General features: G+C 42.0%; 1 protein-coding gene across 2 annotated transcripts; it reads right to left on the bottom strand.

Moving 5' to 3' along the window:
- Positions 1 to 751: 751 nt before the first annotated feature.
- ZFYVE16 (zinc finger FYVE-type containing 16) lies at positions 752 to 26,123 on the bottom strand. 2 transcript variants are annotated; one of them, XM_085043135.1, is made up of 18 exons: positions 25,940 to 26,123; positions 20,110 to 20,216; positions 17,758 to 19,925; positions 14,432 to 14,528; positions 13,369 to 13,545; positions 12,413 to 12,561; positions 10,009 to 10,384; positions 9,282 to 9,404; positions 9,037 to 9,192; positions 8,195 to 8,419; positions 7,341 to 7,423; positions 5,360 to 5,464; positions 4,796 to 4,946; positions 4,522 to 4,602; positions 3,843 to 4,005; positions 3,381 to 3,486; positions 2,829 to 2,993; positions 752 to 2,557 (listed from the first exon to the last, which is right to left on the bottom strand). In XM_085043135.1, exons 2-18 carry the CDS (start codon positions 20,177 to 20,179, stop codon positions 2,396 to 2,398), a joined length of 4,557 nt encoding a protein of 1,518 aa, XP_084899261.1. In that variant the 5' UTR covers positions 20,180 to 20,216; positions 25,940 to 26,123; the 3' UTR covers positions 752 to 2,395. The 2 variants fall into 2 exon arrangements, with proteins under 2 accessions (XP_084899261.1, XP_084899262.1); XM_085043136.1 differs by having other exon boundaries at positions 13,369 to 13,455.
- Positions 26,124 to 26,332: the final 209 nt, after the last annotated feature.

Genomic DNA, 26,332 nt, shown 5'->3' with positions numbered 1-26,332 from the left:
AGTCTCCCACAGCCCGGGACTCCCCAGGGTGCAGCACGGGATGTGGTCAAGACGAGCCCGGGACACAGCCTCAGGCTGTTCAGGAGAGGCTCAGCTTGGCCAGCAGCAGGAATTTCTCTATGGAAAGGGTGCTCAGGCCTTGGCAGGAGCTGCCCAGGGAGGTTTGCAGTCCCCATCCCTGCAGGTGTCCCAGGAATTCCTGGCTGTGCATCGGGCACAGCTGGGACTCCATGGGCTGGGAGGAACTTTCCAACTTGATTAATTCTGTAATTCTGTGTGAAATCAAGATGCTGGTGTATGTCTATGTATACATTGCTAACTTGGCAAAATACTCAGGGTCCAGATCTCCTGCAGCTGAACTCTGTTCACAGTCGTCCCAAAAGCTGCACCTACAGGTCAGACAGACCTGGCCAGGAGCAGACCTTGCCCCTGAGCAGGTACAGATGGTGGCTGGGGTCACACAACTTGTATGGCAATTCCTAGTCAATCCTGGTAGAGGGGCAGTGCTGGGGAAGGTAGCAGCTCTGGATTGTGTGTAAACAATGGCACGGGAAGGGCTCGGGGTGTGCTGGAGCTGTGGGGTGTGCTGGAGCTGTGGGGCACACTGAGCACCCAGGGCTGCCCAGCACTGAGGGAACAGCCAGTGCCTCTCTCCAGTGTGTCACTGTTGGCTTGTGGCACACTGAGGAATGAATCCCAGTTTGTGGCAACATCTGGAATCCCAGAAAGCTGCAGAGACGGGACACATTCATTCAAAATATGCCTTTGTTTGTTTATTTCATAGTAAGTAAGAGGCAGAAGATTGCAAGCACTGTAGTTAACTTTATTGATCATTACTGAAAAGGAGTTAGTAGAGGTTAAGTGCCAAGAGGCAGCTGTTCCTTTGGGTGCCCTGGCCCTGTCACAGCCCCAAAACACTGGGGCTCCCTCGAGGGCCAGGGTGCAGCTTGTTTTCAACAAGGACATGTTTTGTTCACACTGTGTGTGGGTTCAGTCCTTCTCCCTAACGGCAGTTTCTCAGAAGTCAGCACAAAAGCTGAAATGCAGGTCATTTCCATCCAGGGTAAGATCTTGAAGCCTGAACCCTTCTAGGACCAGAGTGTAAAAGCACAGATAAAAAGCAGAGCAGATTAGGTTAAATTACAAATTGTTTTTGATACAAAAACATAAAATATCCCCTATTAGCATCAAGAAGGCATCCAAGTTTTAATACTTTCATTATAAAATTGTACCAGCATTTTTACTGAAAAACAATATAGATCTTGTATATATTTAGTTTTGGTTCTGTTCTCGATTAGCAGTTGTATGGCTGCTGCCAAACCCCAACCACAGTTCGATGAACCTCAGTACAAATCACATGCATCACAAATACATAAATAGATCTAAATGACCCAGTATCAAAAATACATCCTATGCAAGAACCTCAGGTATACTAAAAATCCCAGAATGGTTTGGGTTGGAAGAGACCTTAAAGAGTTCCAACCCCACCTGCCATGGGCAGAGACACCTTTCACTAGAATCAACCTGTTCACGAAAATTCATACTTAATACATCTGTTCTCCCTGAAAGTAAAGGTGGCTACTAAAATGTGGCAAAAGCAGTAGACAGGGGCAGAAAAAATATTGCAGAATTCTTGTCTGACTTATTGCTACACGTAGATTACATCAAGGGTAATCTGTTTTTTTCCTAATCCTTGAAAGGTCAAATTGTATCAGGAATTCTGAACAAAGAGTAAAGAAAACAGAAAAAGCACTTTTTATAAAAACAGCATCCATTTAAGTTAGGTAAATCCTTATAAATACAAGAAAGAAAACAGTTACTCTGTAAAACATTAATTGAGAGCACATGTTCCTGAAGCACCAGCATCACATCCCCAGGTTAAGGACCTCAGCCATGAAGTCTTCACCCACATGCCTGCAGGATTCCCCACACAGAGCTCACAGGCAGCTACAGTAGGTCTCATGTCTGGATCTCCAGTGGCAAGGAAACAGTTTTGGGCCAGCTCTGCTTCAGTGATCAGCTCTTGCACGGGGGAAACACATGCAGAGAGCACATGGAGCCCTGGCAACTTCAGTAACACTAATCTGAGGGTAAGAAGCAAGATCCTATGGCTTGGAGTTACACTGCACCCAGTAAATGCTACAGCTGTTTAAAGAGTAACAAAACCTGCCCTCTTCTGCACCTGTATTAAGTGTAAACTTTCAGAACTTCGTGACACAAACTACAACTCTTTTGTGGTAGAGTAACCAGAGAGGATTTGAGGGGCTTTAAAAAAACAGTTTTAAAAGCTATTAAAACAGAACAGGTTTAGAAACTTCAACATTTTTAGTGTTTGTAGCATTATAACTTTGGTGTTCAGATCTAGCAAATCAGTATATGTCTGCAATCAGCCTCATCAAAACAGGTGTTCTATAATGAAAAATATTAATTCCATTTTCAGTGGTAGAGCTGTGGGATCTGACATTCCACCGTGAATCACAGGAATCAGAGCACTGTCCAAGTCGTTCAGATAGTTCTGTGGAAGAAGGTGCCCTCCAGACCCAGCTAAGTACTCAACCTAGGAGGGAAAAATACTAACGTTGGTATTAATGAACACTTTTTGTATTAGCAAGACTACACAAGAAGTGCTGTATCACTGTAAAATAATATTTCAGCTACCATGAAGTGAGAAACTAATGACTAAGACAGCTTCTTCCCCAGATGTGATCCTCAGCCTGGATCTAGGATAGGGCAAACCTCTTGAAACATTCATGGAGAGATCCAAGGTATTTACAAGAGAAGATACTTCAATGGAAGTGAAATGACTGCAATAAAAGTTGAAGGCTTACCATGTCTGAGTCAATAGAAACTCTGAGTCCTATCTTATTCATCCCATTATTTTTCAAGGTTTTAAGGTGAGGGCAAAGAGCAGCACTGCAGGCAATGGCAATCTCTCTAGCAAACTGGTGAGGAACAGCACTGGCTAGTTCATGATCCTTTACAAAATAGTAAACCTGAAATTAGAGAAAGGGAAGGACAGTCAGCAGCTTGATATATCCCAAAGTTAGGGAAAAGAGTAATTCAGTGTCACATAACACCCAACAGAGCCAGCTTTAAAGCTTGTTTGCTGGCAAAGCACCCAAGTACATTCATACTATCAAAATACTTCAGGGACTATGGGAATGCCTGGATTAGGCATTTACAGAGCTGCCAATGCTAGCAGACTTTTAGTCTTTTCCAGAGGAGAAATATGACAAGTATGTAAATCACCAAAGAGAACATCCTGCTTGGCAGGATGGCTACACATCAAATTAGCTCATTTTAATAGTATCACTTAGTACCATCACATTAACTATTCAAAAAGTAGCAAAAAAGGCTCAAGAACTAAGTCATTCACTAACTTCAGTGCACTTCATAACTTTTCCCTCTCTTTCAAAGTCTCTGCATGGTGGTGCTTTTTCACTCTGAGTTCCTTCCATTGATTTTCCATCAACTGGGCTCAAAATCCTATGGAAAACAATGATATGATTAATAATTTAAACTACTTTTTATGGCTTAGATACAGTAACTTGTATGAAATAGTATTTACCCATCCTTCCAGGCTATTTAAACAGCTTTACAACAAAATACAACACAGGACTTGCATCATGAAAATACAGATGCTACAAAAAGAAATATCCTTAATAGGGAATTAATGGGATGAATATAAACCTGGCAGGTTTAAGAAGCTATAAGCCATTCTTGGTATGGAGCACTTTCTGTCAATAAAAATACTTCAGATTAATTTCAAGAAACTACAGGCAGGTATTTGAACTTTGGGACCAAGAATTCTCTCAGATGTTTGGCTTTGGTAGCACGTTTACCCTTTGTTTGTTTTCTCTTCATTTTCTACCCAGCAAATATCTACATATTCTTTCACATCCCCTGCATCCATTTTTCCACAGGTTATTTTGAAGTCCTTCTTGTCTCTTAATGCCTGGCGTAGGCTCTCCATTGTTTCCCGTGTTATCTGAACCATTAGTCCATCTAGAAGAAAATCAGTTAAATTTCCAAATTATTTTGGAAAGGAAAAGCAGCACAGCTTTTTAGTACAATTTTGGCTTAAATTCTAGTGGGACTAAACATCTCCTACAGCTAATTAATAAATGCACAAAAGGACTCCATCCTCCAATTACAGCACTAAGTGTTACATGAAAGACGAAGAAAATCCTTTATTTTGTGAACAGATCTCAAACTAAAAGATCATTTTTAGGCTAATCTCGGAATTTATTTTCCATCTATGTGCCAATATATGTATTTCAGCAATATGGCAATGAAAAGAGTTCCATAAAGGAAAGACTTGCACTGATTAAGCAGGGTTAAAACAAGTAAGTAAACTGTCATGTATTTTTATGCAGCATTTGTTTGCAGTAGGTTTCATACAGAGTTACAAAACCTGAAAAGAAATGTTTAGCTTACTGAGACATAAAAAGGAAAAAAAAAATAGCAGTCTTGTGTAAGGTCTTTAAGTCTATTAAGAAGAAAACAGAAAAAAAATCTTACCTTCAACGATACTGGATTTAGCTAGAAATCCTGAAGATGTTTTTAGGGCTCCATTAAACACCACAAAACTTGCACCTGTAACTAAAAAAAGTAGGAAAGAAGTGAGCACCACTTTGCATGACTCCAGTCAGTCATAACTGACATTGAACTTGCACTCCTCCTAAAGCACCTTTTAATGTGGCACCACCAGATACATCTTCTGTGCAGCCTAACAGTGAGCTTCCATTTCTGCTCTGGAAATGTAATTTTTCTGCAACGATGTAATTTTTCTTACCTTTCCTGGGGTGTCCCGTGGCACTGATTGCCTGTGTGTGGTAGAGGCCGTGCTTGTTCTGCACACACACCAAGTGAGAGTCTGCTTCAGAATTAAAACTCGCTCCAATGCTAATTACATGTTCATTAGAAGAATTGATCACCTTCATCACCTGTCAATATAAAACTTGTCATTATACTGATAAATCTCACTAAGCGCGTTTTTTTTGGATGTTGTTTGTTTATGCTTTTAATTTTTTTTTTAAATTCTTAAGAAAACATCATCATCAGGAAATCTGTAAGAAAGTTTGAAAATACACGCTGAAAGATTTTGAAGAAACTGCTGATTTTTCAGCACATAACAGCTATCCTAAATCTCAATTCATCATTATCCACCTTCCAGCACATTACTCAAGTTTGTGTGTGCTCAGGTAATTGCATGCCCTTCCCATTCCACATTTAGGTCAGTAGAAAGTTCAGAGAGGTTTTTATCAAAGAGCTCATGGCAGAGGTGTGACTGGTATTACACAAAAAATTAAGGCTAAAGCAGCTTGGATTAGAAAGCTAACAAGATGGGTATACTCACCTCATTGTACTTCCTTAGAGGTATTTTAATACAACTTCTACCCATTTCCACATGAACAAACAGGTTCTCTATGGTATGCAAAGTATATTGATAATTTCTAAGGTCCTGAAACAGATAAAGTATTTATGTTAGCCATTAAGTATTGTTTTCTTACCTTCCTCCTACCTTCATCACTTCGATGAAGGTACTCTACATACATCTCTAGGACTTCTAAAAATAGTAAAATTAAGAGCAGCTAAAGACTTAGAGATCCATTTTTGCCCACTGGGTGTATGTGACAGGCACCTCAGTGAATATATTAACAAACTCATAGCACTGACAAGGTAGCTCCTCCATTAACCAGTGGGTCAATTAGCCAATGGCTACTTCATACATGTTAGAATCCTAGTGTTTTAGGGCAAGAAAAACTTCAACACCCTCCCTTCCCTCTCCAACAGAAAAGTAAAGCATGGAAGCCACCCATCCAGATGAGTTTGTTTCCAGGCTCACAGCCTGTCCCCTACAGCTCTAACCTGTTGATTTACAGACTGAACACTGCACCATTTCTTATCCCTTTCTCTGACAGGAGTAATCACCCATCACCTCACCCACTTCTGCAAAGTTCTGTTTATTTCCAGAATAACAACATTAGGTATGAAATGGTCTCATTTGCTTTTACTACTTCAGCTGAAAAACAGGTATAAAGAGGCTCTTTTCAGCAGCTGAGCCAGGCAAGCAGCACCTTCCTCCATCAGCATGGCTGCAGCAAGAAGGGTACTTACAAAAACTTCTCAATGCACTAAGGTTTCCGTGGGATGGCATCCAGTCCCAAGGATATACACTACAGGTGTCATTTGCCTCCCTCACTTACCAAGGCCTCTCAAGTCACTTGTGTGGGGAAAGGCTCTGCATGATCTCTAACTGAGCAGTTGCATCCCAGGTGCCAAGGCACCACCAAGAGAACATTTTGCAGTCATGCAGCGATTAAAACTCCTGCAAGGAACACATATTGCCCCTGCCTGCTTCAGGCTGACACAGCTATGAAGGGGAATGCAAATAACTGTAATCCACCCGTAAGAAACTCCACAGAAACCCAATTCAGCAGCAGCACCACATTAGGGCTGCACAAACCCTGAGGGTGCAGTTACACATTAGCACTGGCCCATCACCAGTGAGGCTGGGAGTGTAAGACTCCTACATGAAGAAGAAACACGCTGTTCTTAGATGGGGCACCTCCTCCAAATGATTCCTTACACAGGGATTTGCACACCAGCACTGGCAAAAAGGAAAAAGGGGGCAAAGGCTGCAGTTTCATCTCAGCTATGATGGTCTCAAGACTCAGGAGGGGATGTAGTGAGCCCCTAAATAAGACATGCAGTGCTTTCCATAGCCTTGCCCTGAACGCTATGATGTAAAGTGCTGGAAATTCTATGTAAGTATTAGAAGATGAACATTACTGGTCACGAACACAGCCTGACTGCAACCAGAAATCAAATTATTTGGGTAACAGAGAGAAAGCTTCCGCAGGGAAGCACATGAATTCCAGATTTGAATTAGTCATGATTTTGCCAAAATGTCATTCACAAAATACAGTCAAGTAAGGTTAAGTTTGTCTGACAAAGTAATTACTACTGCAGTTAGTCCACAGCATCTGCCTGTCAAGTCTTTCTTCACATTTAAAATTGTCAGATTTAAGACCAGAATCCCTGCACCACAATGATGCTTGGAAGAGAAAAATGCACCTGAACAATGACTACCTCCAGCATCAAAGCAAATGTCAACATCTCTCTCAATCATTTAAAGACTTCCTTCACTACCAGAACTAATGCACAACAATACAAGACGGAACAAACAGCTTTTCTAATCCACGCACCGGTTTTAAGTCAATATGAAGAACAAAAACATTAGCTCTGCTTTCAAGATTGAGAATTTCTTTGTTTGGAGGACATTTTATGTAATTTAGATTACATCAGGAAGAGAAGAGAATAAATCATTCACTCACAACAAGTAGATTCATAATAGTGTGTCCAATCTCTCCGAAGAGTGGCTTCCGATGCCTGACACTTACCACAGGAGTTGGATAGGCTAGGAAGAAGAAAGGTCATATTTACCTATCCACAACTCTAAAGCTTGCTATTCCAAGTAGTTTTATAGTTTTGTTGCAGTTATAACCTATTTCTAAATCTCAATATCTGACCAGCCAAAGCAAGCAGAGCCCCTCTCTAATTCTCAGCCACTGTGTGGTTCCCTCCCTTGCCACGGTTATATCTGACAAAACTGGTTAAAAAAACAAAGCACATCAAGTAGTTTGGTAAGAGAAAGAACAACAAAGCAGCTGCCACCCTTGTTATGTGTTTATGGACTTGCTGCTTGAACAATGCTGGCCTCCTGCCTTACTACATGCCTGTGTGTTTCCAATGCATTAGCAAGTTAGCCTTGCAAGTAATCAGTACCTTTATTTAGTTTATGAAGCAGTAACATTTTGCAAATATACTTAACTCCAGTAATTTAATTAAAATAACCTTTTTATCAGAGTTGTAAACTGTGCTTGTGCACATCCCTTCACATCTCTTTCCTACAACCAAAAAAACTTTCTATTTTACTGTCAGTTTTGGTTTCTTAGCTTTCTCAGCTAAGAAGAAAAGCAAATGAAAATCAAAGAAGTCTAGCAGGACAATGAACATTCCCTGGTGACTTAACACGTGGCTCCCCACATCAGGCTTATAAAAGTGTCATATAAAATGCAGCAAAGATGATCTTACATAGTTTGCTTGTCTAAAAATGCCTTGTATTTTCCAAGGGGAACTTTACATTTATACGGCTATAAATGTAAATGGTGAAACCATTAAAACTTACCCCCATATTCTGCTCCCAGTCTTAACATTAAACGGATTGGAAACACTTTTGCCCAGGGTATTTCCAGCTTATGGATAAGAATGCCATAAAGAAAAGGGTTATCTGGTAGAATGTGATCATCAAGTTTCTGAAAAGTTGGTGAAACAAACAGGAATCCTCCATGCTCTTTGTTACTGAGAAAGCTTTCTGTAAAAGTAATGTTTTCCATATTTTTTATGAACCTTCCTGTAGAAAGAGGAATGAAGAGTGTTTACAGATCTAAGTCACTCACCCTTCAGTGCCAAGAGAACTGCTCTAACCAGTGACCTCTGACAGACTTGCAAGCCCACCATTTATCTCACATCTTCCTGAAGATGTCAGAGATCCAAACCCACAGAGTTACAGCTCTGTACTTCGAAACTAAATGAACCTGAATATGAAACTAGGTTTCTCTAAACAAGTGCCGAAAGTCCTAAAGCATTCTATGCTCTGGCACATGCCAATTGATGAACTTTGATCAACAGAACTATAATATTTACATACTGAGCACTGTACTTCTACAAATGAAGTGCCAGATGTCCTCAAAAACATGGACTCAAGAGCTCATACCCAGAATCTCCATCACAATATGACTAAACAACAAAAAAACCCTGCAAACAGGATGTTACACAAGTGTATGAAACAAAGAAACTTAAATACTTTTGCTTCTGTTATTTAGAACTCTAGACTAACACTGCAAGGTCATGCAATAGAATCATAAGAGACTTGAATAATTCAATAAAAATTACTTATCAACTTTAAGTGTTAAGATCAGCAAGAATATACTACACAAGAAAAAGTTAGACATTAAAATGACAACATACCTTTCATTGCATCTTTATAGATGTCAAGAAATAATTTGAGTATTTCACTAGGGAAAACATCTTCATCTGGCAAACGCTGCAACAGAATGACAATTTCTGCCTGACCCAAACCATGCAGTCCGTTTGTTGAGAAGCACCAGCACTTTCCTGAGGAATCTTTAAAAAGATAAGATACCACAGTAATGCTGTTTTACAGTCAGAAAAAAAGGCTCAGTTTAATGGTAAAGAAAATGTGCTATACTTACATGTTATTAGCTTAACATTGACCAGCAAGTTTGCATTCAGAATAAAAGTCAATGGATTAGGACCTCCTTCCCCAAGCAGAGAGGTGACCTTTTGGTGAAATGGATGCTCCTCCACCAGTAGATCTAAATAAATTAACACACTATTTAGTTCAATACAAGAGCCAGTGACCCAAACCAAGACTTAGTTCATTGTATGACACAGTATCCCATGCTCCTACCCTTGTAGTTATTCCTAAGCTTTGAACAGCTACAAATCAACCAGTGAACAGCTTACCCTAAGATCCAAGGAACATAAAAAACTGGAGCAGCAGCTTCTGACAAAGGAACAAACCAGGGCTACCATTCCTTTGGAAATCCCTGACTGATTGTATGTGCTGACTCCTCACCCATACCCTGATCCTGTCAGGTACCACAGTGGAGAAGCATTCTTCTCATAAGGCACAGCCTTTCAGTGGAGAAGCATTCTTCTCATAACATATTGATCTTGTTAAAAATGCACAGTCATTATCCAACAATCCAGTACACAAGAAATAAATTATATGAGAATTGTATCAGAATACAAATTGCATGCACATGAGTGCATATATAAAAATCTGGGACTGTGGAAGGCGTCCCTGCCCATGGCAGGGGTGGCACTGGAAGAGCTTTAATGTCCCTTCTAACCCAAACCATTCTAGGATTCTATGAGTAAATATTACAATTTTCTCACAATTTTACTGCATTTTACCTTTCTCTTTTTCACCAAGTGCAAGCAGAAGTGGTGGCAGCCTATCACCGTCAGGAACAAGGCTGATGTCTCGTCGCACCCAGTTTTCTACTCCACACAGTGCTCTGTAACTTGAAGCACTAACAGGAACATCCCATGTGGCCTGATCCACTGAACTGGGGCTGCTCTTGTCAGCTTCTGCAGGAGAACACTCCTCAGCTCCTGGAGTGACAAATTTATAACTAGGTGCCACCTCACTCTGGTCTGGAGTGGGCTGCTGTGCATCATCTGAATGAACAGAAGGATGTAATTCCTCCATTCTTGTAATCCCATCCATTTCTTCCTTCAGTTTTTGATTTACATCAGTTACCGTGGCATCTTCCTCTGGGTTTGCAGCCTAGGAAGAAGAAATTAAAAAAAAATTCTATCTTGTCTCACAGCCAGCTAAACTTTGATTATTAGCATCCTAGAAGCAAAAAGGAGAAAGAAATCTATCACAAAAGCTAAGAATGTATTTCCCCCTATTAAGAAGAAAGCCAACAAATCTTTCCCGGATCCTCTTGTTTTTTTGCTTAGGAGTTGCACAGGCAAAGATGCATCGTTAATTTATTTGTTTGGTAACACAAACTCAGATGGGAAGGCTGCACACAGTCGTAGCACACAACAGTCAGGTGTAACACCCTCAAGACTCCCAGTGCCCCTTCAGGAATCTGTCTGCTATTAGTTTCCCCCTCTCACAGCTACTGAACATTGGCATCCCTCGGATTAGCAGTTGAATACTGCAAACATATTTCTGTTTCTACTCTCAGCACCAACAGCTGAATGTAGCATTGTTCAGTCTGATTAATTTCTAGTTTGGAGTCAGACCTATGCTGTTCCCCCAGTGAGACAGGTATGACAAGCCATGAGCACAGGCACATTAGGATGTCAGCTGTCATTAAAAAAAATTTAAAAACCAAACACCCAAAAAACCCCTCTAACAAAAACAGAGGTGCATATTATCTTGCAAGTACGTTAGGCTTGCATCCTGTCTCCAGAGGGAAGACAGTACAGCAACAAGAAAAAACCTGGCAACACTATGCTCGCCCTGCAGCAGCTCTCCCAGACTCCCACCAGCTTCCAGCAAATCCTCCATTTAACAAATGTGCAGCCAGAAGATAAAAAAACCCACCAACCCCAGAGGGAATACTCCACAAAAACACAGACAAAACCATGACTACATTGGCCAGTAATAGACTTCTTCCCCATGCATTTGCTTGCTGGTGTTTCATCCCACATGGCACTTTTGACCTCCACAGCACCCTGTGGCAGCACGTTCAGGATTTTGTGTTGCCTTTGCTTTGGAGCTGCTCTGTGCTGGTTTTCTCTGAGCTTCTGAGGCTGCACAGAAGAACCATCAACTAATTGTCTCCCACTCACTTTGTGCATGCTGCTTTGAGTCTGAGACATTGCTCATCTCCTGCAAGTGCAAATATCCTACTCTTCTCCCAAATGGGAGACAGGCTGTATCTTTTGACTACTCCAACTTTTTTTGATTACTACTGTTCTACATGAATAAAAGCTGATTTACATGCTATACACCTGGTAAGTGTTCAGATTCTCCATATACAAAATAATAATAATCTGGTCTGGATTTTCAGCTATATCAACGTATTTTAAAAATTCTTGAGTGATGTAATGGAATTTATATAAATTATAACTTCATATAAATCATGGAATTTATATTATCACTTGAGACAGTGATTCAGTGCTAAGGTCTATCTTAAAAAGGCTTCATTCGAGGAACCCCGCTAAGTCTTTCCACAGCAAACTTACACCTCTTCTTTGAAATTTTCTTTTAAAGTGCAGGTCATTCAACATCACACATATGAGTCATGATTAAAAAAGCCAATCTCCCTCTCAGTTCAGTATTAGTTCACCTTAGAAACAAGATTCAGATTTGGTTGCATCTCTAATGTGGTATTGCAGGGCACTAGGCAACTTCTGGTTAGTCCAATAGGCAAACTACAGCAGGCCACTAGAAAAAAATAACCCAACCACAAACATCTGCTATAAGCATGTTGCTAACAATGCATTTAAAAACTGTGGTTGAGGTCACCTTCACAAAGGTGGTTAATCAAACACTGTGTACAAAAAAAAGCTGCTTTGGAAAATTTTCAGCCACGCCATTTTTGAAGTTCACTGATACATCAAACCAAACAAGGTTTTCCTTTGAAAATCTTGCTTGCTTTTACTCAAATTGAAAATTATTACAGTGTTTTTGAATCCACGGACTTCACAGTCCCACCCCCAATACTCAAATATTGTCTCAGGTTCCAAAAGCAGTGAATCAGAAGTCACGTTATGATCTCGAAGGGGCCCCATCAACAGCAAGCAAAGGTCCCCCAGAGGGTAATTCATGCAGCTAAAACATCCTGACTCCTACCGTGCGTGCCTCGGGCGAGTCTGGATTTATCGGGCTGGAGTCCTGCGACCTCCTTGCTCCAGAGGACAGCTTTGCTGTGTCTGCCACTTCACCATTCGGCAAAATACCATCTGCAAACCAAACCCTCCTCTGTTCTCTGGGGCACAGCCCTGGGACAGGTTAACAAAACAACTCCATTTTAGTCCACTGTTTACAGCATCTGAAAGGGACAAAAATTAAGCCCCTTCTCCCCACCAAATGCATAGACAACTTCTTTACTGGAGCTAAGCACAGGTAGAGGTTGACATCAGCCAGTCTCCAATCAGGCATATACATGCAGCAAAATCTCTCATTTGTAGAGCAAACTGCCCTGCTACAGTTAAATCTGTCAATTCATACTACAGAAGGCTACTTCCTCAATCGTCCTGCTGTAGTAAGAATGAAACACATATCACAAATAAAAGACTACATACACTACAAAAACATTGATTTATCACTTTGAAAATATATTTTCTTTAAAGACTGTCAGATGTTTTATTAAAGCAGAACAAAGACACAAGTTAGTCACTAATCATTTGTATTTACAAAACAGAAAAGTTCATTTACAGAAAATGAACCTTTGCTGCTCCCTTCTAACTTCTCCCTGGACAGCTATTTTTTGTTTTCACTGTAAGACTGGCAGTCCAACACAAGCCAGAAATCTCCCAAGACATTTAAAAATTATAACATGAACATCTACACAAAAACATTTACAATACAGACAGAGAGGGCAATGAAAAAAGTAACATCTGCATTTCATAAATGGAGATTTGGGACCAGCTTGGGCCTGGCCCTGAAACTAGGAAGCAAAAGAGTTTCCATTCAGAGAGTTCCTGTTTCACACCAAAAATACCAACTATAAACCCCAGATGTGATAAGCAACACTTTGGAAAGAGACTCTCAAAGTGTTAGATATCTGCTGTAATTAGCATCTATACCTTCAGGGCCAGGTTGTTTAAGTGCTGAGATGGGCAACAATGCAGAAGGTGAAGGAGAGCTGGCACTGCTGGGGATCTGGGCTTCCTCTACAGGTGGAACAGTGGAAGAATGTTCAGAGGAGACACTGGAATTGGGCACAGGACCAGTTGGACTCATCATCCTTTCAAATGCCTGTGCTAAAAAAATGTGGTTAGTTTTTAAGATCTCACAATTGATTAGATTTCACTTGCAGTGCAGTACTGTGGGCGGGGGTTTTTGGACAGAGCCAAAAACACGGCAAATAACAATTTGTGATATAATTATGAAAAATGAACACTCAAACTGTTGTATGGAAGAAAATTTAGACTTATTTTCCACCTGCATAATTGCCTCATTTCTCATGAGAGAACAAGACCTCCCCTTGTCCATCCTGGCAGCATTGCAGTGACCACTCCATGTGACCCTCGACCCTTGGGGCAAATACGTGTCACATCTACCAGGTTGGATTCCACTTAGGTGGCCTATTAAAAATTGGACATGTTTTCAACTTGTTATTTAAATACTAATCAACAGGACCTCAGTTGTTTCTCCTGATGTTTTTGTCAGCATCCATGCTTAGCTTCCAGTTAAGAAAAGGTTATCTGATGACTCATTTACTGGAGCCCTGTTAAGTGACTTGTAAAAACACCAGGACAGGAAGCTACATAGAGTAGGCAAATAACATGTGAGGACGAGCAGGGATGTGGCCCTTTCAACACGCAGAGGGCTACTGTGGAGGGAGGATTACTTTTGCTGGATTCCTGGCACAGATGACTCAACAGGATAAATTCTGTTCTTCTATAACTTTCTATTTAGTCCTATGCAGTTAAAAACTACTTAGTTTAACAAAAAAACAACCAACTTGGTACAAAAACTTCAAAATAAAAACCGGAATCCAACTAAGAGCTACAATTATTCTCTTCATCCCTCCATCTCAGAAATAGGAAAACATACACCTATAAATGTAACCAAGCTCCCCAAAAAGAACAAAGGTTATAAAGACACTTCAGTGATTACTGCAATTACTCAAAAAAACCTCTTTACCTTTATTAATATCATCATAACAGCCAGTGCAGACTCTTGCTTCCTTCTCCATGTATTGTAGTTTGCATTTTCGTTTGCAACAGCTACCACAAAAAACCTGAATCAGACAAAGATTGCATTAAATATTATAGACATATTGCACAGAGACTAGAAAACTCCTCAAAAAAATACACTTGCTTCATTCTAAACCATCTGCAGCCATGTATTTTAGCCTGTATCTTAATCTCCCATGAAGACATCTTCAGGAAAAAAAAATGCAAAGAGCAAAATCCACAATATGTGCCCAGCAAAAGCAGCAACATGGAAGACACAAGTGAAACTACATTACAAATCTTATCTGGAGTGATGAAAAGAATTTCAGGCTGCACCACCTACCCCAAATGCACTCCTACTTCTGTTCCTCCCACAAGTATTTTACATTAAACAGTGAAGGGGCCAAGGACTGAGACCCAGATCTGAGATTTGCTTTGGTGCTTTAGGATCATCTCTGCAGCACAGTGTGCTCACCCAGGCTCTCAGTAACTCATGTTATCAGTCTTTGAGACACTTTTAGCTGCCTCTCCACCCCGGGACAATGAGGTACACAGAGCTCTCTGCTCCCAGGCTGCTGGGGCAGGCTGGCTCACATGCTGGGACAGCCAAGAGGGCTCTCCTGCTCCCTCAGGAAGAACAAGCATTGTTGCCTTCCTGTGACAAGCTCCCTTCAGCTAAGCATTTTCAAATAAAGCTGCTTTGAAAGAACAGAATATACTCTTCTCTTCCAACAGGGTATATATGCTGTCTATTTCTCAGCAGAAACAGGGGGAAAAGTGTGTCTCATTAGCCTGGACAACACCTGCACAATCCCATTCACAGAATTATGTCTTTAGAAAAGCTGGTTTTTGCAAGAGTTGCCATAAATATCTGGAGCTTTTGTCACTTAGCCCTTATGTTCTTTCAAGGATGACCTGCAAGTTTTTAACGAGTCACACCATTTTTAGCTATATGCAGACTCTACAGCCTTTACAAAAGGTCTTCTGACACCCCTACAGGTCTTCTCTACTCCTAATTACTCCCAATCCAGAAAAACAAAGTGGATCAAGGAAGGGGAAAAGTCCCAAGCAGTAGTGGCATAGGAAAAAAAAGTTATTACAAGTTATTACTCCATTAGTAATACTCTACCAGTAGTACTCTATTATTACACTATTAGTAGTATTATTACTCTAAGCAGGAATAGTCACTGTAAAAACAGTGATTGATCAGCGTAATATGAGCTAAAAAAAGAAACTATTCCAGCAGCTTCTGGATTAGTGCCACAGGTAATTTACCTCAAAAGGAGATACACGTGCCCAGTACATATGTTGAGAATGCAACTGATGATGATTAATTGCTAATCAGTTATAATCCACTTTAGGGCTTTAAATGCCAAGCAGCACAAACCCCTGCAAGGAGTATTCTCCTCATACTCCTGGTGGCACTGGGACCTGCAGAGGATTGCAGGTGGATAAATCCTAATGCACCTGAAAGGTGAAGGCAAACTAAGGGACAGGAGAAAGGAGATGCACAGCAGGCTCTCGAGCAGAGAACTGGGTTCTGGTTGAACTAGGAACAAGAAGGGTACCACAACAACAGACAAACAATGGGACTGCAAAGCTGTTTGGCCTTGTGAGTGCTTCAGATGGGAGAGGAAGCAGGGACCGGTAACTTCACACTTCCCTCCAGCACAGATGCCAGAATCCACAAGTGTTGCCATTTTCTCTGATTAAAAAAAAAATAGGCTCATGGGGATCTAAAAAAATTCTCTTCTAGAATAGAATGTCCAATTCAAAGAGGACAACTGTGAATTCCTACCAGTTTTCCCTTATCTCCCAAATGGTTGAAAACACAACAAACAACAGCTTCACAAGGAATGTTTGGTTTGGGATTTTTTAAGACAAAAAGGTTACTATTAAAAAGACAGTCTGACAAGGCAGCAAGTTAAGCTATTGTACATTCAGAAAAGCCATGACAGAGTGATGACTGGACAGCACTGCCATGCCTGTAAGGTTTACATAGCCTATGCCACCTTCACTCGCCCTCCTGATGAGCTGACATTGTGATGCTCCCACTAACCACACTGATGCTCTGCCAAGAGCCCCTCAGCTGACACACCACAGCTGCCAGCAGCACTGTGTAGTGAAGGGTCTCCCGTCCCCAGCACCAGACAAGGTGCAAGAACTTCACAGTGAATGAAAAACAGGAACCTGAAGTCAGCCAGTCTTATGACTGAAACGAAACCCACTCTGAAGGACTGTGCTTTAAACCATCACTAAACCTCAACAGGATATTCTGGCAGTAAGTTCAGTGGCTTCCAGGTTGGCACAGGGAGTTCTTAATTTCTTAAACTCTCCAATTCACACCTACATTTTAGTCCACACTGACTGAAGCTGAGTAAATAAACACCATGCTTTAAATACATAGTGCTAGAAAAGAGGTGGGATAAAAAACCTACCAAGCCTTTCCAGGTGCTTCTTAACACTGGGGATGCAAAAAGTATTGACTCTAGTCTTTGCTCTGTCTCCTCATCCCTAAAGCTTACAGAGCAACACTGAACACTAAAGGGTCGTTAGTATTGCTAGAATTTCCATTTATGCACTAATACAAGCCACAATAGATAAAAGGGAATTCTGAACTGAGGATCAGCTTTGGCATTACTTACTCTCTGTAGAAGACCACAGGCTGAAAAAAAGTTCTACAATTACTCATTTTGTTGGTGAGTCACATGCTTTTCCCCTGAGATGAGCTCCTTAGAAAATGATACATCAAAACACACAGGAAGACAGATTTAGACTATAAATCCTTTTGCATTGGTATTGATGCTATGGCTCCTGAAAGAATGCAATCCCCTCAGGTTTGTGGACAGTGCTCTACAGTTGGTGTAACCACTTACAACCGCCAGTATAACCACTGGATTGTCATCGTCACCACCTCAGTTTTTACAAACATAAATACTTAAGGTAATAGCTCAATAATGAGGTGATTCAATATGATTACTATGAAGTAGTCCATCATTCATCTCCCTTACTCTATGCAAAACACATCAGTTTAGCCAGCAATGGCAAACAAGGTAAGAACATACTTTGTACTTCCCTTCATTACAATTTTCACATGTTTCTTAATTAACTATAGTCTTTTCCAACAGTCTTTAGATTCCTATGGAGGGAAAACAAAAATTGGTTTTCGTTAAATAAAATACTTCAAGCCTAGAAAACTTGTGTCAATATTCTTTTCTTTCTGTATCTTGTTTACACCTAAATGTGAATCTCCATTTCCTGTCAGCAACACAGGACCCCTCTGCAATGACTCACCTTCCCACAGGCTCGGCAGTGGTGTCGCCTCTTTGTGAAGGTGAACTTGGCCTGGCAGTTCATGCAGTTGGGTGCCTCTGAGTCTGGGACCCACAAGGGCTGCTTCCATGACAGAGTTGCAGGTGTTTTATGGGATTCAGCACTTCCAGATGTTTGACTTCCTCCAGCCTCAGAGCTGCTTTCCCCAGGATCAGAACTGTTACCAACACTTACATCAGTTGTAATGTCTGAGAGAGGAGCTTCTGGGGTATGAGAACCTGATTTCTGGTTTTCTCTTTCAAGTTCATTTGCTCTGTTCAGTTGCTTCTGACGAGCAGCTCCTTGGGAAATGTCAGGCAACTGCTTTGGTTTTGCACCTTCAGTGCAAACATCAGAAGCCAGAGCTCCAATGCCACTCTCAGTCACACCCTGACCATGAGACATGCTGACTTCTGCTGCAGCTTCCACTTCATTGGCAGGAAGAGATGCTTTAAGGTTACTGTTAATGCTCGTTATCTCCTCCAGTTTTGTTTGCGTAAGTTCTTCATTGTCCTCTGTGAAATCCAGGTTGTTCAGATCTGTTAAATTCCCTCCATCTGCATCAGCTTCCATCAAGTTACCATCACTGTCTGAAGACTTCAATGCACTGGACTGCAGACTTTGTCCATACAAGAAATCATCAAGCTCAGCATCACTTATTAGAATATCACTTTTAATAACATTCTCTTCATCAGTAAAGTCAGCCATAACAGAGCTCATGCTCTCATCATAAAAAGTGTCTACACCAATACCATATGGCTCAGCTTCAAGGTCTAGAAAAGCAGAAGCAAAAGCTTTGATTTGCTGAGAATCACTATCATCAGTTACATTCTCAGTATCGTTGTTCTCTCCATCCCTGCTTTTTTCTGCAATACTTCCACTGATTTTAGCTAAATATTCTTCTTGCTCATGCCAGTTAGTATTTTCACAGGATTCCCTACCAGAGAGACGAGTTTTATACTCTCCAGCATGAACAGTTACAGTATCACTAATAACCTCTGCCACTGCATTTTGAGGTAGAGGATTAACCTTTTCTTCTGTTACAGCTAAGGAACCACACATAGACACAGGCAGAGACAGACAGGACAGAGAGGTCTGGACATCCTCAGCTGAAATACACGAACTGGAAACACTGCTTAGTATCTCACTGCTATTAAGTTCTTCACTAACTACATTCTCTTCTGTGACGTTCTTTTCCAACTCTACTTCAGCTCCTATTTGACATGAGGAGGCTGGTAAAGCACAATTTCCAGGTAGTGTTGCACTGCTTTTGTGCAACTGATGCCTCTTTGGAAGATCTGAAGGCATGGAATCAACATTACTGCCATCATTTGAGTCTACCTTTCCTACAGCATTTCCTCCGTACACCTCATTGCTTACTGCAGAATACGCATTGTCATTCTGTGGTTCACAAGGGAGTTTTTCACAGGCTTTCTCATCTTTGGGACCGTGTGCATTCAAATTCTGTGATGATACAGTGACACATTCAGAATCCAGGGGAGCAGCTTGTTCGGGCTGGTCAGGTACTTCATTGCACTTCACAGGTTCTGTCCTGCATTGATCATCACACGGATCCAGGATTGTTCCTGCAGCGTAACTCTCTGATTTTAAAGCAAAATTATTAATCTGCTCTGTTTTCAGATGCCCTGAATCTTGTAATCCTGAGTCCCCATCACTCTGCTTTGTACTGGCAGCAGCACTGAAGCCAGGTGATGACACACAAATGGGAACAGGGATACAAGATACGCCACAGCCAGTGGGCCCTTCGCTGTACTGAAAGTCCTCTGGCTGCAACTTCTGAGTCCCCTCACGAGCAGCCACTGAGTGGAATAAATTTGCTGTGTCACTAACAAGGTCACACACAGGTATGCTACACCTTCCCAGGTTCGATGCCTGAATTTCATTTAGGGGACCACTGTCCACAGTGGACAAAAGATCAGGTCCAGCAACACCCTTCTCTTTGGGTGGTGAGCAACTGAGTGCATCACTTGTGCCCGTGGGGACGACGAGAGAGTTTTCCTCTGGGGCAGGACATCTGGCAGGATCCTCTGGCAGGTTTGGTGTGGGGTGTGCATGCTCTAAGCAATCCAGGACTGAAGAAAGCTTTGAGTCATATGGATTCTGAGGTGTTCTGAAGCACTCACATTCATCTATTTCAGGCAAGAAGAGATCAAAAGCAAAGTTTGTAAGACTCCTCTCTTTCTACAGCGTACACCCTCTAAATCCCATCTATTCATCAATACAAGCTTTTACTTAGCAGATGCTGCTTTCAAACTCCATGGTAACAGTCATTTGACCATGCAGTTCCACGAAAAAGGCAGTGCAAAAACCAACCTGTGTTCTGCTCAAATTCATCGAGCAGTTTGTCCAAGTCACAGACTGCAGCTTTAAAGTAACTGTCCATTCTAGTCAGTTCTAGTGAAGCTTTAGCCTTCTTAAACCTACAGAGAAAAACACAGCATTTAATTCAAAGCATTTTTCTGTTTACAAAGCCTGAGTGTTTGTATTAGACAGCAACTCATATGCGGTATTTTTTTCCCTTTTATTAACGCTTTGTTCTCTCTCCATGTAAACAAGCCCTACGCACAAACAGGGCTGCAGCCTCTAAGTACTCTGAATATGCTCAGTGTACTCAGCACGCTATAAACAATACACCCAAAAAATGCACTTCATATTGCAAAATTGAGGCTACTTACAAATCACAAATGCATCTGGAAGTGTGTGCTATGGCTTCACAATGTCAACAAGTTTAAAACCAGAAGGACTATTAGGATCTTCTAGTTTGACCCTATATACATTTTATGCCACACAGTTCATAGGCAAAAACCAAAATAGGCCATTATTACCTTCCAACACAACTCAACTGTCTAAATAATAATAAAAATTAAAAATCCAACATAGTAATTCAGCTCATAATTTCTGTTCTACTCAAAACACATAAACAATTACACTTCTGAGACCCAAAGAATGTAAACCTCTTATTATAGATTTACGAGCTCAACAGAGAGCTATTTTTTAATCAATCACATCCCCCACTGCAAAACACCCTGGTTTATTTGTTTAATGAACCTTTCCAGCCACTCAGTTTTATGCCTTTTTGGTGACTGTGAATTGCTTTCTAACTGCACATCCTTTTTCATGGCTGAACACCCACAGAGTGCAACCACCTATAATACAAAAATCAATATTTACGCTTCCTTCGAGCAAACTGAGGGGACTGAGATCCATTTAACTTAATGTCTGGAAACTACACCTGTGGAGATCTTCTAGTTTTCCTTCTGCTTTTATCAGTGCATTCAGTCTCTCCACAGGCTGACTTCACAGCCCACTGCAATTCAGCTGGTATTTTGACTACCTGGTAATGTCCAGTCATTCTTGGAAAAGCTTAGAGCCCAAACAAATACTTAAATCCTGTCACATCACTTATGCCACTCTGCAGCTACAGATCTAAATTCTATGCCTTATTTCCTCCCCTAAGCTCTGTTTCTCCTCACTGCATAGCTCAGATCAGGAGCATTAACTTATATTAACATGTAATTGTTCACCACATGTAATGTAATTATTTACCACGTGAGTACATATGTGACAAGAACACTTTAAGGCAAAGTGTAGCCCAAATAGCAACTTGCAAAGCACAAGAAAGGTGGAACAAATACACAGTAATACAGTACTTTGTGACCATATTTAAGCCAAAAATTAACAAGCTAAATATATCACTGTTTTGATATCTGTGTCCACTAATTAGTCACAGCCAAGGTCTTCAGGCTGCACTCTAACCCAAGTCTCTCAGTGGTTTCTAGAGGGCTCAAAGAGCAGCAAGCACAGACTCAGTGCCCCTTCTCCTCACCCATCCGAACACAGCTCTGCCCTGTAACAATCACGACCTCCAGGCAAGGGGATGTAACATGAACTGCAAGTTAATTCAATTAAGAACCTTAAAGGATTAACAGCTTTTGGTGATTCACTGAGAGACATTAAAGTACAGATCCTATCCCTAAAGCACGCATCTGTGGACAGTCAATAGTCAAACAGACCACCTACACAAGAAATATTGAAGGGTTACAAGAAAACCAGGGATCAAACGATCCCTAATGCTGATTTGTGTTTTCTGTAGGTATTTATTACACAATCTCACCAGATAGTACAGATATCAATAATGACAGAAGCTTATATAAAAAACCCTTTCATAAATAAAAAATATATAGAGGAGAGGGAAGTAAATATTTCATCTACCTTTGTCTGCTACGTAAAAAAACTTAGAGAATATTCATTGTTTTGCACTCTAGAGAGGCACACAACAAATTCTGAATTAAGCATAAGGGCATTATTAGATTACAATGCTATCTGTTATTATACTGCCAATTAGAAGGGTGCATTGATGCTGTACAGCACTGGCCCACTAAACTCTCCAAAAAGGAAAGAACTCAAGGCAAAGAACTGCAGAAATAAAACCATATGCAAATATTTACATTTATTTAATACAGATTAACTCACCTCTACAGAGAGCTCAGAAAACTATCAAACCTCAGTCTATCAATCCAGTAATGTTGTTTTGTTTAGTAAAATCTATTTTTAAAATAAAAAAGTTATTACCTTAGCAACTCTTTTTGACTAACTAACCTAACCTTGAATAACTTGCATATATATTATTCCTAATTTCATTACTTTATTCAAATTATTCATAGGTTTTCAGCTTTTCTACAAGAGGCCTAAAAGCAAAAAAACAAAACCCACAACAAAATCAAAACCCCCAAAACAGGGCAGACCAGCAGTAACCCCTTGTCTCTCTTACACCTCTCTGTCCTGACTCCATGTCTGCATCTCCAAAGAACTGTAAAAGCCTTCTGGTTTCTCATGTTTCAAATCTTCTTTCAACAAGATGAGCGAGTTTTATTTTCTGCTGTGTGGATTTGCCTACAGCCTGTCCCAATGTTTACATTAAAGCATTAGAAGCTACAAAAAACATCTCATGGACACATTTTTATTAAATGGCTGCTTGCTTCCCTGAGTAAAGGATCTGGAGGAACCACATGCTTCACCAAACTGCATTTGTTCTGAAGATTTTTAAGACTTATACTTGTAACAATACTCTATCAGAAACCAGGAGCACCACCACTATGTACATTTTTTAGATAGGCAGAACTGTTGCTTTCTGAACACGTTGCTTAGAGCTCTGAATGCACTCACTAGACACTTTCTAAACTGGTTCACAGATTAGTATCTTTTACAAATAAACTTAATGCTTGTAACTTTATCTGAGATATGAAGTTCCTAAAAGTGCAGGGAGACATAAAACTTAAGGCTCTCACCAGCTCCATTTTATAGATTTTTTTCCAAACTTTTAATGGTATTTAAATCACTCTCTGTGGAAGACAATGTGCTTTCAGATTAAGACAAATTAAATATTTATGTATAAGGAGAATTGAAGATAAAATAGCAGTCCATCTCAAAAAGGGAAAATAATCTAAGCACAAAATGTACTACAAAAAAGTACACACTGGACACACTGCCACATCTGCAGGTAAACCTTTGGTGTGTCTCTACATGGTCTGACACACTCCTAACACAGCACTTAAAATACACACAGACCCACGGGACAGAGGCAATCTTTCTACAACATTAAAACTGTTAACTGAGGAATGCAAAGCCTGGGATCTGGATGACTGCACTGACTGCAAGTGTGACAGGGCATTTAAAAACACTTCATAGACTTCAGCATTTCTTTTATATCCTTTATAAATTACTTATCCCTTCCCACATAACAGGAGCATATTCCAGAGTCCAAAACCAACATTCCACTGGGGATTTCTCAACTCACTCTCATTTAAAGGAGAAGATAACACAAGGCTGCTGGGATCCTGAGTGGTCAGCTGACAGGATGGATTGTCAGGGTTTTTTTCCAGACAAAGTCCCTACAAATGGAGGAAGCTAGCAGATTTCAGTGGCGGTAACTTGCAAAACAGAATGGAAAAGGTAATTATTACCAACTAAACAGTGCCAGGTCTGAAGACAAGCTGTCTTTTGATGTTTAAGAATCCTTGAAAAACACTCTGTGTAGTGTCAGCACATATGGGCACCCTCAGATCTGCAGTTTGTCACAGCTAATCCCCACTGCAGAGGCCAGCCTGCTTTCACCTGACACTAAACCAGCACAGGACTGGGTTTAGAGACAAAGGAACACACACACAGGGGCAGACAGGTCTCCACTCCAGAGAGCTGGCCAGCAGAGCCTCCTTAATTCTGATTACTAGAATCGAAGTCTTTTTCCTGGCTGCACAGTTACATTGTTTCAGCTCCGTCATTATGTTTAATCATCACATTCAGCCCGAGCATAAAACTGTATTGAAGCTTTTGTCCTCACAAGAGGATGGAAATGTTTTTTTCCACCTTACCACCAAAGCAACCACCCCAAGTAGAGCAAAACCTCCACTACAGACACGGCCACTAAGCACTAAGTTCACAGTGAACTGCTCATGGAGCACAGTGTGCCTCTTCTCCCACACTGAGGGCACCGAAAGAATTAATTACCAGCTTTTTCCTTTTCACCCCCCTCCTATACACCCACCTACAGGCTGGAGGCCCTACAGACAAGAAGTTTAAGGGAACAACTGCCCACAGAGCTCATCAGCAATCAACCTGATGGAGAAGCTCATTACAACTGAGCAAACACTGTGTGAAAAATTCAGATAAAAGATAAAATTATTCTTGTTGAGCAAAACAACTTATTGTCCAACCCAAAAGCTGCCGTGGGTGCTGCTACAGCAAGTTTAGGAGCTGAATCAGAGGGTGAAGACAAAAGCTGCAGAACTTTTCAGATGTATAAGGACTAGCTTCCGGGGTACAATACAACAAAGGGCTTTGTTTGAAGAGTGCCATTCTATTAGTTCAACACAAAGTCTTTGGAAAGACAGAACTCCACCAGCAGCGTGATGACATTACCACCAGCACAGCTCTATCCCACATCACCTTCAGCTCCTGTGGATTTTCTCTCATTCATCCACCCACAGAACCCTGCTCCTCTGAACTGAGAACAGCATTATTTGCACCACACAGAGAATCACAGAATCCCTGAATTATTAGGGTTGGAAGGGACCTCTGGAGACCATCTAGTCCAACTCCCCAGCCCAAGGGTCCCCTGGAGCAGTGACCCAGCAAGGTGTCCAGCTGGGTTGGCATGTCTCCAGACAGGGACACTCCAGCCCTCCCTGGGCAGCTGTTCCAGGGCTCTGCCCCTCCATGGAAAGCTCTTCCTGCTGCTGGGCTGGAATTGCTGTGCTTTATTTTCTGGCCATGGCTGCTCATGCTGTCCCTGGCACCTCTGAACAGTCTGCCCCATGCTCTGCACCCTTGGAGATGTTGGTATGGATGGATGGATCCCCTCAGCCTTCCCTTCTGCAGCCTGCCCAGCCCAGCTCTGTGCTCAGCACACACATGCTGCACAGCCCAAATCCTCTCTGTGCTCCCCTGGCCTCTCCAGCAGATTCTTCTCTTTCTTCTGCCGTGGACCCCATTACTGGACAGTGCCCTGGCGCCACACAGCTGACCAGCTGTGGCTGTCAGCAGTGTCCGGCACTGTGCCAGCAGCAGTGTACCCAGGGCGAGCAGCCCGGCGGCTCGCTGGCACACAGCCCGCACACTGCCCCACGCCACACCAGCTCCGCAGCTTCACCTCACCGTGACACACAACGGCACCGCACCAGCTCTGGCAGGCCACTCGCAGTGGAAACCACTGTTCGCTCCACTTCCCATGTCCTGTGACTTGCATTATCACCGAGCAGAGGTTCGATCCCACAGAACCAGAGAGCTCTGAGCGCACTGGCTCGGGCAGCAGCGGGACCTCTGCGCCCCACACCGTGTGCGTGACGAGCGCTCTGCGTGACTGCTTGTTTCCACACACACCACCATGTTTTACGCTCTCCCAATGCGTCTGAGTGTACGATGTTAGATTGGCCATTATACGCTATATACCATATATATATATATTCTATAGAACTTCTATATTAATCTCAATATACAATTTATGTACCATACATATAGTCCATATACCCTATATAATACTCTTTGTATTATATCTTATACGCTATTCATCCTATATAAACAAACGGAACAACAGTAAGCAATAACATCACTAATATCCCCAAACCTCCGGGGGCAAATAACCCACCCAGGCAACCTCAGAGGCCAGACTCCCGCAGCCGCGTCGCCCCGACCTCACCCGGCGGGCTCGGGCCGCCTGGGGCAGTCCCGGGGCAGTCCCGGGGCAGTCCCGGGCCGTCTCCCCTCACGGCCCGCCCCGGCCCCGCCGGCCGCCGGCCTCGACCCTCCGCCGCGCACCGCGCCTGCGCGGCCACGCCCGACTGACGTCACCCCGACCGCGCCCATCCCCACCCTGCGCGTGCGCTTCCCGCCACAGCCGGCGCGGGGAGCAACCGGAAGGGGCGGGGCCACACGTGATTGACACTGCTTGTGGGCGTGGCATGATGAGTGGGCGGGGTCGTCCTTGAGATTGACAGCGCAGGAGGGCGGAGTCGCCGATGGGGCTGAGTGCTCAAGGGGG

This window comes from Lichenostomus cassidix, chromosome Z, assembly GCF_008360975.1.
Source record: "Lichenostomus cassidix isolate B80296 chromosome Z, HeHo_3.0, whole genome shotgun sequence".
NCBI lineage: Eukaryota > Metazoa > Chordata > Aves > Passeriformes > Meliphagidae > Lichenostomus > Lichenostomus cassidix.
The sequence above is the reverse complement of the archived record's forward strand: the minus strand, read 5'-3'. Positions and strand labels throughout refer to the sequence as shown.